Source organism: Thunnus albacares, chromosome 20 (genome assembly GCF_914725855.1).
Source record: "Thunnus albacares chromosome 20, fThuAlb1.1, whole genome shotgun sequence".
NCBI classification, from domain to species: Eukaryota; Metazoa; Chordata; class Actinopteri; order Scombriformes; family Scombridae; genus Thunnus; species Thunnus albacares.
The window spans coordinates 5,944,624-5,958,969 of record NC_058125.1 but is presented as its reverse complement, the minus strand read 5'-3'; the positions used below and the strand labels follow the sequence as shown (position 1 = coordinate 5,958,969).

Sequence of the window (14,346 nt, the reverse complement as noted above, 5' to 3'; positions counted from 1 at the left end):
TGACACACACACACAACTGTCCAAAAACGTTGCTCTCCACAACAGATTTCTTTCATTTGATTTGACAGTGTTTATAAGCTGCTTCATTTCTGTAATGCATCACAATCACGCTCCTTTTACTCCGGTTCGCTTTCTCTTTGTCTCAGTTTCACCTTCCGACCTCTCTCTCTTGGCTGCAGCCCAGATATCCTGCCAGCTGTCGGCTCGTGACCTGAGCACCACCAGCAGTGCCATGGACACAGCCGCATTGACATTGGACCCCGAGAGTTGCCCTTACTGCGCCAAGGCCCTGGCCAACGAATCAGAGGGTGGCACCGACGGCAACGAGACCCCTGGAGACTCCGACAGCGAGGGCGTATACGAGTTCACCCAGGACCTCCACCACAGGGACAGGCAAGACAGCCGGCAGCCCAGGAAGAAGCACCGCAGGCTGGGTAAAACTGCTGCGAAGGTTGTTCACTTCTGGAGGCTGGTGTGCGACACATTCAGGAAGATCGTGGACAGCAAGTATTTTGGACGAGGGATTATGATCGCCATCCTGATCAACACTCTGAGTATGGGGATCGAGTACCATGAGCAGGTGAGTTTCTGTGTGTGGGTGTGTGAAGTCCAACGCAGCTGTTGGATAGTGGTACCCCTGAATGCCTTCACAAAGTTCACAATGGGAATATACCACAGTGCATAATGGACGGTCAGATGAGAGGCAATGAAAAATTGTGGAAAGGTATTAGTTGAAGTTATAGATCCTCTGTGTATGTGTGTCACTGTGTGTGATTGTGTAAGCTACACTGCTCCCACAGGTCCAACTAGAATTCCTGATGTCTCTCTCTGGTATCGTTTGTTTACACGAGCGTAATTACAGCCATGTGGGAGAGAAAACGGAAAGAAAGCGAGAGTATGAAAGACAGAAGATACAATGAGAGAGAGAAAGAGAGGTGATTTAACGGGTGAGAAAGACCCAACAACATCTGACAGAGATTTTCTCGCTTTTCCCTTCATGCTCAATCTGTAGCTTTTTTCTATTTACTCCTGTTCTACTCTCTTTGACCCCATTTACACCTGATCTTAACATGAAATCTGTATCTGTATTAGGGAAAAGAGACGGTGTAAATGCACACAGTAAGCATTGAAATCAGGATGCTATGGGATTGACCAGACCACATCTGGAAGTTGTGTGGAATGCGTTGTGATCAGATCTCAGCCAGGTGTGAATGCAATCTGTACAGTGTAGCCACATTCCTAGGAAAAGTGTCCTCCCTGCAAGTTCAAAGGTCACGGAACCCCTTCCTCTGGAAAAAGGAAGAATCACTAACAATTAATAACAGCATAATTAATAACAGCAGCATCACGGAGAACGTCAGAGTCATGTCCACCAGCTCTGCTTGCCAGAACAGGAATATCACACAATGTTGCCAGTTCCTTCAAAATGTTCTTGGCAAAGCAAAATAGTTGTATATAAAAGTATTTTGAAAGAGACAGAAAGGGTTCAAATTGAAGTGTATAAGCACAAATATCGAGAATCCATGTTTTCACAATGCAGAATGCAGAGTGTTTCTACTTACATGAATGAAATCTTGCCAAATGCAGGTTCAAGCTTTGAGGTGTGTATGAGGTTTGAGGCTATTGTGTTGTGGTTTTGGCATGTGAGATTTGTGTGAAGTTATACAACACAAGTAAAGTAAGTATAGTGTTTGTTTGTGTGTGTGTGTGTGTGTAGGTGTGTAGTAGGAGATTGAAGCCGGGCCAGGTTTTACGGGGTTACTTTCGGTCCCTGACCCAGTGTCTATAAACATATCCAGATGCCAAACATCTTCAGCACACACACGCACACACACACACACACACACACACACACACACACACACACACACACACACACACATACACACAGGAAGTTTTATAGCTTTCTAGTCTCCACTTTTGTTCCATCCTTATTTTTTCTGACTCCACTCGTTCTCCTGCTTTTGCTTCTCCTTTTTCTACTTTCTTCTTGTTTTTCGGCTCCTTCTTCCCCTTTTCCTCCTCCTTTGTTGTCATCTTTTCCTCCTTGTCCCCCAGCCATTCTTGTTTCATTTTGTTTTTATACCCTTCATCTTCCTCCTCTGTGCTCTCTCTCTGTCACTCTCTCTCTCTCTCTCTCTCTCTCTCTCTCTCTCTTTCTCTCTCTCTCTCTCTCTCTCTCTCTCTCTAGAGTGCTCTTTCCTAGTATGGGTAAAAATGACCTCTCCAGTCTCCAAACAGGCTGCTGAAAACTTTACTGAGACGGTTCATTGATTACAAGCCCATCGACATCCAATCGACACAAGGATCACTAAGCCTCTGTTTCTCTCTGTAACTCTGTCCATATGGAGGTAGGGCTAGGTTTCAATTTCAATACATCCTCTAGCCAAGTTTACCACTGGAGTTTCAATGGAGTGTGTATCCTGTGCAACTGCCACTTTTGAAATTAGGTGGAGGCAAGGAAATGTGCCGTATTCTCATCTACTGTGCTACACAACTTAAAGAGTGATTAAAGTCATAATTTGTCCATTCATCTTTTTCTGACTGATTAATCAGCAACACTGTTTCATGTTTAAAATTTTACGTTAAACTTGCAGTTTTGATTCCATCCTGTGGGTACAGCTTTAAACTATGTTCCCAAAGCAAAGAATGGATTACCTTGATCACATGTTGGTGGCATCTAGTGCATCTTTTCACAACCTTGGAGTCAGACTGATATGTAAATGTTCATCTTTTAAATTAATATTAAGTTAATTTAAAGCTGGAGTGTGGGACTTTTGTCTCCCCCCTCTGGCAATTAGAGTAATTACAAAAACACTGTCGACACCTGCTTATATCATAGGTTCTCCGTCACTACTGTTCCAGCTGTAAAACGGCGGATAAATTGTTTTGAGCATTACACAACCCCTGTGAAATGACTCGTTTCACTATCAGAATTTGAATGTAATGGATTTTCATTTATATGTAAAAGTTCCGCACTGCAGATTTACATTAATTCAATTAAAATAATTGAGAAAAGTGTAAAGGAAAACATAGAAACCTGGTAGAAATAATTTGTTTTAAATATGACACTTTGAATTCAGCGAACTTTGACCTTAAGACTTTCAGTCCAGTTGTACATGTAGTGAAGAAAGCTAGCCTCCCTGTTATGTGTGGTAAGCAAGCAAGTTATCACAAGGTTTGACCTACTCCAGTGTCATGTGATCTCCACGGATCTGCCAGCCAGCACCATTGAACAGCTGATTGAGCTGTCATGTGATCAAGTGCCACAAGGAGTTTTAGTCTGGCGCAAGAGAGGATTAACCAAAGGTGATACTGAGCTCCTTGAAATATACAGTTTTCTCTGCTTTTGTGAAGCAGGATTTAATACTCTAGTTTGCATAAAATCATTCAAAATTAGATCAGTGGCAGCATAACTAAACATAACTAAAATGTTCTTTCATAAGCCTTTATTAAAATCCCTGTCTTTCATTAAAATGTATACTGTAGGAAAGAAATGTCTTTATTTTAAGTTGCTGGGGTTCTTCTGTTTGATTTCTTTGTTTACAAACCAAAACAAAAAGTAAAGTTGCTTACCGTCTCTATAATGTTATCACACTGCAAGATAGTTCTCAAAGGCTAACTCAGTTGCTAATAGTACACTTTGACGGATGCTTCACAATAACAGCCCCCCCAGGTTGCAATGACATTACTAATCAGAAATATGTAGGCCTATTTATATGAATCAGTACAAGAGCTTGCAAGACAAGTGTGCTACACATTATTGTTCAGAAAAAGAACAGCAAAATTATTATAATTATTACAATTAGCCAGTATATGTTATATTTGGGGATGATATCAAGGCCTATGACTGATGTAGTAAGAAAATTATGCCTTGTTGATGTGCAATCAGAAATTGCAGGAAGAGAGAGAACCATGCTATTCATTAATTTATTATATTTAAAATAGACGGATGAACACAGGGACTATTTTTTCACACAGTTTTTCTTCTATCTTGTTCTTTCTGGTAATGTATATAGACAGTTTAGCTCCACCTACAATGAAATTTAAAAGTTGTTACTTTGTTGCATTAATTTTCTTTTATCCTGCTCCAAAAATAAAAGCACACTGTAGACCACACGTATTTAAAGGAAATAAACAATTTAAAACACCAAAAAGTTGTCTAAAGTCTAAATAATAATGAAAAATGTTTTCCACCAACCCACAGAAAGGACAGTCATTGGAAACAGTGTGATTAATCATTGAGATAAAAGAACTCACTGCAATAGCTCCATGTAATATTCTCCACTGTAGGTCACCTGTGTGCTTGTTTAAAGGTAGTTTATAAAAGACACCAACCTGGCTTTACAGTGTCACTTACACCAAGTTTCTCCCTCCAAACTGTATCCATTTTACCATTCAACTTATTTTTATTTAATACTTTAACACAACATCTGTGGATTATTTTTCCATTCACAGTATGCAGATCTAAGTCTTTCAATAATAAACTAGAACAACAGTCTTCCTCACCTTCTCAGTACATTCTCAACGATTCATTGTCTGCTTTTGTTAATTTTGCAGTCCAACCATTTAAAAAGGTCTTCACATGACAAACAGATTTCAGTCCAATCCGTGCAGCCACAGCTTCATTGTTAATCAATCCAGGTCCAGCTACATCCACTGTCTGAGAGTTGTAACACCAGCAGAGCAGGCTTGGTGTTCCACTGTCAAGTATGTCCATTCTGGATCCACCGATAAGAGGCTCTTCCAGTAACCAGTGCAGGGAGACTGATGGCCCCAAATATCTCTTCTGAAAAAGGGGCCAAGCCTTAAAGATTCCCTTATAAAAATCAGGCAATGAGGACAGATTTAGAAACTTAAAGTCCATTAAAAACAAAGCAATGTCAAGTCCCAATATATCTGTTCTTCTCAAAATGCTACTTGCAAACACCCTCCACACTGTGTGTTTAAAACCAGTCAGATATTTCTGTGCAAATTGGGAACAAAAGTTGCCACTCTACTTGCTAGGTATACCAGGCCTCACCCCCCTTCTTCCTTCGGTAAATAAAGCACACTCTGAGGTACCTGATGCATCTTATCCAAAAGAAAATCTACTAAAGCTGCCTGTAATTTTGGGAGTAAACTGATAGGTGGCTCCATACAAGTTAATGATGCCACAGTACTGAAGCTACAAGATTATTGATGACTAGAGTTTTTCCTCTAAAAGACATCTGAGATAGCAGCCATTTCAACTTTTTTAACCTTTCTGTCACCTTCACTATAATGCCATATAATGCCTCCCAATTTCTCTTAACCATCTCTTCATTGCTAACACCTAAATATCTGATACCATCTTTTTTCCATTCCAAACCCCCCAGTAAAACTGGAAGAAACCAGTTTGCAACTGCTAGTGCTTCGCCTTCTCTCCAATTTACCTTTGCAACAGAAATGAGACAAAAGTCAACCAACATTTTGTCAATAATATTAATTTCTGACTGGTTTCTAACTAGGATCATTACATCATCAGCATAGGCACATAAAATACGGGCTGTATTTAAAATCTGGTAAAACCAAACCATCAATGCAGGACCTCAATTTATGTAACAAGGATTCAATAGATAATGCATAGAGCATTCCAGACAGAGGGAAGCCCTGTCTGACACCTCTGTGTACTGTAAAGGGAGCATTCAGCCCCAATGAATCTTCAGTACACTCTGAATGTCTTGGTACAAAACCATGATCATAGCAATGAGACTCGGGCTGAGACCAAAATGCTCCAGAACCTTCCAGAGGTAAAGGTGCTCAACCCTATCAAATACTTCTTCTTGGTCTAATGAAATAAGGTCAAAGTCATCTGCCCAAAGAACTAGAGACATCCGGAACATCCCAGATTAAAGATATGTTGTCTAGGATGGACCTATCAAGCACACAGTAAGTGTGGTCCAGATGAATTACTTCATCTATCATGTGCTTCAACTGGTTAGCCAGAGCCTTGGACAAGATTTTATAGTCTGAACAGAGGAGTGAGACTGGACGCCAGTTATTAATGTCCTGAAGGTCTCCTTTCAGCAGAGTTGTCACAGCTCTCCTGCAGCTCAGAGACAGAGGCAGATTTTCAATACTTTCATTGAAAACATCCATAAGATGTTAACCAAGTTCATTCCAGAAGGTCTTATAAAACTCCATAAGAAAACTGACAATGCCCAGGGCTTTCCCTCCACCATCCCCTGCAGCAGGAGATACAGCTCTTCTAAAACCAGAGGCTCCTCCAGCTCAGGATGGTCATGTCTTTGGGCAAACCCTCACAGGAAACACTCAAACAGCTGTTCATTCTCCACATACTCTGTTTTGTACAGCTCAGAGTAGAACTACACTACCTGTCTCCGGATCTCAAGAGGTTCTGTGAGTTGTTCCCCATCAACTGATCGTCAAGTGTGGATGTACCTGCTCTGTCCATTCATCTTCTCCTATCCTTGGATGGAGTGTCCATCTGGTTGATGCTTTGGAAACATGAGCGGACTAGTACTCCCTGAGCTTTAGTGCCCAGTAGGTCTGCTAACAAAGCTTTTTTAGATTTGAGGAGTTCAATATGTCCTCCTTTGGATTCAATTAAACCTAGAAGTTCCAGTATTTCAATCTCTAGAGCTCTCACTGATCTAGTAATGTTCCTCATGACATTCAGAGTGTACTGCTGACAGCTGCTTGATTTTGAACTTTTCCACAGTCCCACCACTGTCTTAAAGAAACAACAATGTTTTTTCAGACCTATGAACCGTCCAGAAAACACTAAAAACATCTTTAAAATTAGCATCACACAGTAAATTGGTGTTGAAATGACAGTATGCGCTCTGTTTTTCAACTTTTGCATTAAAAGCACTGCAGACCACTGGAGAGTGATCACTGACATATACAGGTGAAATGCTACATGTCTTAAAAACATCAAAATTATGTTTGAAACAATAAAACCTATCTAATCCAGGGAAATAAAATTTTCCCTCGTATGAGCCCAAGTGTACTGTCTGTCTTCACTCTGCAACCTTCTCCAAACATCCACTAAATCATGTGTTTTTATGACAGTATTAATTGCTCTCTGGGAGGCAACATGAAGTTCAACATGATTCCTGTCCAAAGAATCATTTTGAGTACTTAAATCACCCCCTAAACACAAAAAAACATCTGAACTACAACTAGTCAAAAAGTATCACTTTAAGTAGTTATAAACTGGACTCTGTCTGAGCCGACATTTGGTGCAAATACATTAATAAAAGTGAGTGAGAAGCTCTCAAACTTGGCTCTGACCACCATCAGTCTTGACTTTATCACTTCTTCAAGCACATAAGAAGTTGGCAGGGATTTTTTGGAGAACAGAACGGCTACTCCCCGCCCCAATCTGACCTCTAGTCAGTTTCACTGGACTGGTCACTGTGTGTTTCCTGGACAAACGTCACATTAACACTTGTTAGCTTCATCAGCTCATATAACTGCAACCTTTTCCTGATGTCTCCAGTTCCATTTAAATTCAATGAAGCAATTTTAAAATCACTCATCAAGAAAATAAAGAGAAGACAACCAGACAGCACATACAGACTGATAAAAAGAAAACCTTTAGCTTGATTCTTCTCCATCTTCTCTATTCAGTTCTTGCCTGATCTTCACTACCATTTTCTTCAATCTGTAGATTCTCTGCTCAGTTAAACCTCTTTTACTTTAGTCTTCACGTGTGATCTGACCGAGTCAGGAAAAGCCTCTTTATCTGGACAGTATTTTTCTTCTTCCACTCCTTTTACATTCTTTGTTTTTTTGCAGAAACTGTTTTACTTTCTCAACCTCATAAGTCTGCTGATATAGCTCATCTGGTGTCATTTTATTGGAGGCATCACTCTCACTGTCTGCATCAAAAACACCTTCAACATCGGGGTCATATACTCCACCATTTTGTCCTTCACAGTCTGTTTCTGCTTTGCTTTTCTGGCTGTGGCCTTCTTTGCTATCAAACCACTATTGTTGATTTCAGATTTTCTTCTCTGATGAGTGACAGTCAAACTGCTCTCCTCATCCATCATGTCTACATCAGCACTTTCTGCCAGGATCTCCTCTGGCCCAGCCTCAGCTGTTTTACTGTCTTCCTCCTCCTCCTCTTCCTCCTCCTCCTTCAACGTCTTCAACACCACCAACTGTCTCACTGCTCTGTTGAGACACAGTTTTATTTCCTTCCTTCCCTTTTCCACTATCACTATTGTTGCCCCCACCTGTCTCCTCCTTCCTCTCCTTTATCTCAGGTGTGCCTCTTCCTCCTTGTCTGTATTTGTTCCTTTCTTTCCAGCTTCTTTCTGCTCTGATGTTCCCTCTCTAGCAGACCGATCAGAAAAAGTTTGACCTGAACTTCGGACAAACTCTGATCACATGTCCCACTTTACCACAGCCAAAACATTTCATAACGTCTGACACAGCAAACAGAACGTAATCAATCCCAATTTTCAGACGAAAAGACAAGTTTAACTCCTCATTGCTGTTAATCAGAATCATGAATACCTGTCTCCTGTGAGACACCATGTGTCTGGAAGGTTCTCTTTCCAACACTTCATCTCTAATGAACGGGGGGAACATTAGACAGAACCACTTTCTTGGCCGGTGAGATCAGAGGCAGTAAAGGCACAAACTTGTCATTCACTACAATGCCACCTCATCCACAAAAATCACCACCACTCCATTCACCCTGGCCTCAGATTTGACACTGCCAACAACCTCCGCCACCGCTAACCCACACTCTCCCATCGAACAAGGGAAACCTGGACAGATCTTAAGTCCATGTTTCCTCGTCAGCCTGGAGAAATCCATGATGCCGAGCAGCAAAAAGCTGTCCGGACACAAAGTACACAAAACCAACAAACACTAACAATAATAAACACACTACGAAAAACACAACTAACGATAGAAAAACACACCACAACAAATTAACACAACATGAAAAACAGAGAAAAGTTTAGAAAAACTCACTCGCTCTGTAGACCCACTCCTTAGAGAGAGAAAGAGAGAGAGAGAGTTTATAGCTCTGGTGATACAAAATAAACTGAGACTGAGCTCAGAGCAGCCCTAATCTTTCATGGCTTTAGGGTATAACTGAACCTTCCATTTACAAAAATACTAGCTGATTCATTATGTGGCTATATCAGGACAGAATTAGTGGACTGGCAAAACTGAAAAATCGCTATTAATGTGGCTTCTGAGGGGCCCTCCTACCTGACCCATGAGCCATGTAAATCATTTGCCGTTGCCACATTTTCAAATATAAAATACTATTTATACTATAGCTTGACTGAATACTTGATGGTTATTATTTACTAAGAGATGTGCATCCATATTGCCCAGTATGCCCAGCTAATCAACCTTTTAAATCCAAATCAGCTGTACGTACTATGCATGTATGTATTTATGTATGTATGTATGTATGTACGTATGTGTATATACACACACACACACATATATATATATGATACTCCTACAATTCACTCTAGTGGTGTTTTTTCCCCTTTTTTCGTGAACAGAAGGATAGTTCTGCTTAATCCTCTCATCGAAGTTGTAAACATTGGCACCCTTTGACACAATTGGGAGACGGGGCCCTTGCATAATTTGCGAGGCCCTACGCAACTTGCATTATGAACCAGTCTCAGTAGAAACAAACTCGCTTGGCCAAACACCCCCCCTACAGCAAGGTGGAAGCCAATGACATGGCAGAAATTTTGGGGTGGCATCTTGGGTGGCCAATCAGATTGTAGGGGTGGTACTGGCCACACTGGCCACCCTTTTAAAACCACACATGGCCATCACACAATTGATGTCCAGTCTTTCAACATTTTGTTTAATGTTCATCTGTCCTGCGTCCAGGCAAGGTGGATGGATTATACAGTAGAACTAGTAGTAATTGTTCCAATAATTCCATACATCTCTCTGATAGACTGAGGGAAAAACATCTCATATATCATCTGTTAAAACTGAGTCAAAGTTTGTGTTTCGGGAAAAACTATCCCTTTAAGAAGTGGTTCTCTGATGAGTATGACAGCTCATCGATCATGTTGACCCATTTTCTAGCCCCCCCTGTTCTGTAAATGGATGATACACACATGTACACACAATGGATCTGGTATTATGTATTATTCAGCTGCAAATAAGGTTGTGGAGTTCTGACTGTGTCTTAAGGAGAGTTTGACAAGATAGATTCCACCCTGATGAGTAATTAATGGAGAGAGAAACATGAGGAGCACAAACTTCTAACACACATGCAAAGAGAAACCAGACTTCAAGAACAACCTATTTGTTAAGGCCAGTCAATGTCTCTGCTGGCAATAATTACATATAATGTGCTTATTAATCCTGAATTATGCTGATTATAAACAGGATGGGTGTATCTGACAGAAAAGGCTGCATAGTCAATTTGTCACAAAGGAAGAGTTCCTGCAGCTGTTTTTGTGCATGTGTGTGTGTGTGGACCCTATATGACTGTGTTTTCAATTCAGTCGTGGTTTTTGCCAGTGTTGCTCATGGCTTCGATCAACAGAAATACCAAAGTCAATGAAGATTAGTCTACTGTGGCAGCCCTTCAAGTGTAAACTACTGAAAGTCCTCCTACACTCAAAAATTTGTTTCTCTTGTTGTAACTTCACTTTGATATTTGAGCTTCATTGGGCACAATGAGCTTTGTGCAGAGTTTGACACTAGAAAGTTGTTTTCACATTGATCTACTGAAGGAGGAAAGTTTCTCTGTGCTCACTGAAAATCTCAGTTTAAGAGTTGGGTCTACGAGTACGATTTGTGACATCACAACTAGTTTGGAGGCTAATCGTGGTCTATATTCAACTTACACAAGTGTGATGTAGAAACTTGAAGCTCCAAGTGCATATACACTGGAAATGGACTGTTGGACATCTTGTGTCACCTCATGACACCGTTATGTTTATTCAGTGATTCTGACACATCGCAGGTATCTTTTAGGCCTAACAAATGTGTTGAAAAGCATTTTATTTTGCACAAAACATTTTCAAAGTCAATTTCTAAAAAAATCTTTTAATACCAGCATTGTTTAGATCTATCTTTACATCAGCTTCTTCCATGTATTTTGCTGGTGCAATGCTTAATTATTTTATTTGTTAACCCCACCAACTGTTGATAAGTGGAAGAGTGAAAAACCATTGACAGGAATGGGTATCACATGTACATGTGCATCCTCATGTGCGTGCTACCAGAGAACAAAATACAAACAAAAACAAAGAATTGCTCATTAAAACGTTGTTTTGGTTTTTTGGTTTTAGTGTGAACAAGCACTCCCCCCCCCCAACTCAGATTGTTGCTCCAGTGTCCCTATATCACTCTGTGCCAACACGATTCAGCCTTTTCCAGCTGCATTAAAGACATAAATCTGGTGGTCATCCACAATTGAGAGAACAGCAGATACATGTATCACTCCCGTTTTCACAGCTATACTGGCCGGTAACAGCATGCATTTCAAACACATGACCTGGAGCGACTTCTGTCTGGCAAACATGGAAATCAGTGAGAGAGATTCCACTGCCTCTGAGTCTCCTCCTTCACTGGCAGTTCAGACGGAGTCATTTGAACTGGCTTAGTTTACCAAGGCATACAGAGACAGAATGAGGGATGTGAATGAGTGGTAGGGAAGGTGTAAATCTGCCCCAAATACTGTAACACTGATCAACATGGAATGTACCAAGGAATGTCACAGATTTTTTTGCAGCCTAGTGGACAGAATTACTGGATTTTCCCTGGAAAAAGCACTAAACATTATAGAATGGTATCAGAATCAATTGTGATTTACCTTACCTTTACCTTAATTCAAAGTGTATTTATTGTTGTTAATCTTTAAATTAGGATTTTGTCGTTGTGCAGAATATCCACTCAATATTCTTAATAGTAACTAAACAGCAATATCAAAACTGTTGGCTGTGACTAAGAGTTTTAAATCCTGCTCTCAGGAGACCAAATATTGACTCTTAATCCACGAGACTTGCCCTGTAACTCCGGGACCCACACACCGGATCTGTAATGTCCTCAAACACACACACACACATACATACTCACACTCAGACATGCATCGTATGTACGGCTTCAAGCTGACCTCTGAGATATAAACCGGCCTCTCTTTCGAGTGGGCAGACTATAAGAGATACAGATACTGTACATCCACACAAGTGTCCTTCAAACACAGACATGTCGTTACCCTGCAAACCATCAGTGTGTATGGAGCTACAGTGCCTGAACCCTCACTGTCCATGACACATAACAGAGCCCCCCTGTCTGCTTCCTATCTCTTAAACGCACACACACAAATACGTACACACAAACACTCAGCGCTGCTCGGGAAACGGCGCGCGCATTGCTCTCGCTCCGAGGGCGAGCACAGCGAATGTAAATGTGTGCGCGACACAGACATGGGGGGGATAAAAAGATGATTAAATAGAGTGTTGGATAGGGATGACAGAGTGTAAGGACTTGGAGGTGAAGGGATAGACGGGGTGATGGGTGGAAGAGTGGAGGCGGATGGGTTGGACGAGTAAGGAGAGGGTGTCTGCTTTATCTCTCCGTGCAGTTTAAGAGTGTTACCATTTATGGTGGAGCTGATGGAATAGTTGTGTGTCTGCCAACTATGTGACACAGCCCATAGTCTATTTACTTGGGAAGGTCAACCTCTCTCTGGCTTTACATAAGAAACTTCCTTCTGTCTTTATGGCCACAGAAACAGCCCGTCCCTCTCTTTCCGCCTCCCCTTCGCCAACCATCTCCTCTGCGTCTTTTCCTCGCCCGCTTCCTTTTCCTCAAACTCCCCTGTCAGTCTTCCTTCTCCCCTGTTGAGCAGTGCCCATGCCGAAATAGTTTAAGAGGACGTTTAGAGGCATAGAAAAGACAGGGGTGTCAAGGGAGAAGTGGGGTAAAATGCATGGTTCCTGTTTTGGAAATTCTTGTTTCTGTTAGAGTGGAAGCTTTTTAGCACTGACATAAGTATTGATTTGGCGTGTAGCTGTTACATGAGCACAAAGTGATCTGAAGTCACTTTTGGGTCACTTGGTCTACATTTCCCACAGGCGTCGTTTTGACTTTACTAACCTTGAAAGCTATTCACTTGAAAAAGAAAGTGCATGGAGTTAGTCTTTGAACTTCTGAGTGCCTCAAATCAATGATGCATGTTTGTTTGTACAGTAGGTGTGTGTGTGTTCTGCTGTTTTCTCACATTCTAAGGATGGGAAGGGAAGGATTACTTTGAGATGGGCATATTTCAGAGCGTGGCACACACAACCCATGTGCAGACATTTGCGGCCTTAGACATGCTGTGAAAGCATCAATTTGTGATAAAAGAAAATACTTAAGTAGCTTAGAAGCAGCTTTGGTTCTTGCAGATGGAACACCTGAAACCAAAAGGCGTGCTCTTTTTGAAATCACCGAAATTCAAGTGAAATTCAGTGATTGACAGTTTTGACGTGAAATCAATTAAACGTGCTTTCACCAGTGTTTTTTCACCTACAGTAGCAGTGTTCTATGGATGTGCAATCCCAGATTTAAGTGGCAGATGTGGGTTTTCATCCTTATTATTGCATTGAAAGGAAGAGGGGGAAAAGTTAATTTCTGTTGATCTCTTGTCTCGTAAATTCAGTCTAACAAAGCTAAAATTCTATAGCCATGCTAGTAGATCTGTTAGGCTTTATAAAGGCACAGTGGTGCTTCAAGCTTAATGCTAACGTCAGCGTGTTAACATGCTCACAATGTCAGCTTGCTGCTGTTTAGCAGGTAAAATGTTTACCATGTTCACCATCTGAGTTTTGTGTGTTAGCATGCTAACATTTGTTAATTAGCACTAAACAATAAACCAAAGTATTGGACTAATTGAAATTTTGACCTAATGATGGCACTATATCACAAGTCAGAGGTCATCAAAATGATTACAGTTCATCCAGAGGGGGACATGAATGTCTGAACCTAATTTCATGACAATCCATTCAGTAGTTGTTGAGATATTATTTAAAAAGACCTCATGGTTGTGCTATTGGAAAAGTCGTCCAATTACCAAGGTCATTAGCATTTATCGTCTGGAGAATATGAAGGTACAAACTTTCATGAGAATCTCTCTCCCCAGCTCAGCCTAACAGCCCAGTCAAAGAACACAGCAGTAGTCACAGTGAGCTGCAGCGCGGAGAGAATAAATATTCCCCATATAATAGAACAGATACTTCACTGGAGTTGTTATGCTTTGAATGACTGTTGCTGTGGATGAGAATATCTATATGTCTTATGGTTCAGCTACGTTTTATTGTCTCAAAATAGAAAGGATCTTGGCATTTAAATTTAAGACATAAAATTAAG

The 14,346-nt window shown here is 40.9% G+C and overlaps 1 protein-coding gene across 18 annotated transcripts in view; it reads left to right on the top strand.

Annotated features, from left to right (window-relative positions):
* Positions 1-14,346, top strand: part of cacna1g (calcium channel, voltage-dependent, T type, alpha 1G subunit) — a 271,030-nt gene that overhangs the window by 164,144 nt on the left and 92,540 nt on the right. For all 18 annotated transcript variants that reach the window (XM_044338768.1, XM_044338766.1, XM_044338765.1 and 15 more), the window contains one exon: positions 180-580. In XM_044338768.1, coding sequence (XP_044194703.1) covers positions 180-580 — 401 coding nt within the window. The remainder of the gene's footprint in view (positions 1-179; positions 581-14,346) is intronic.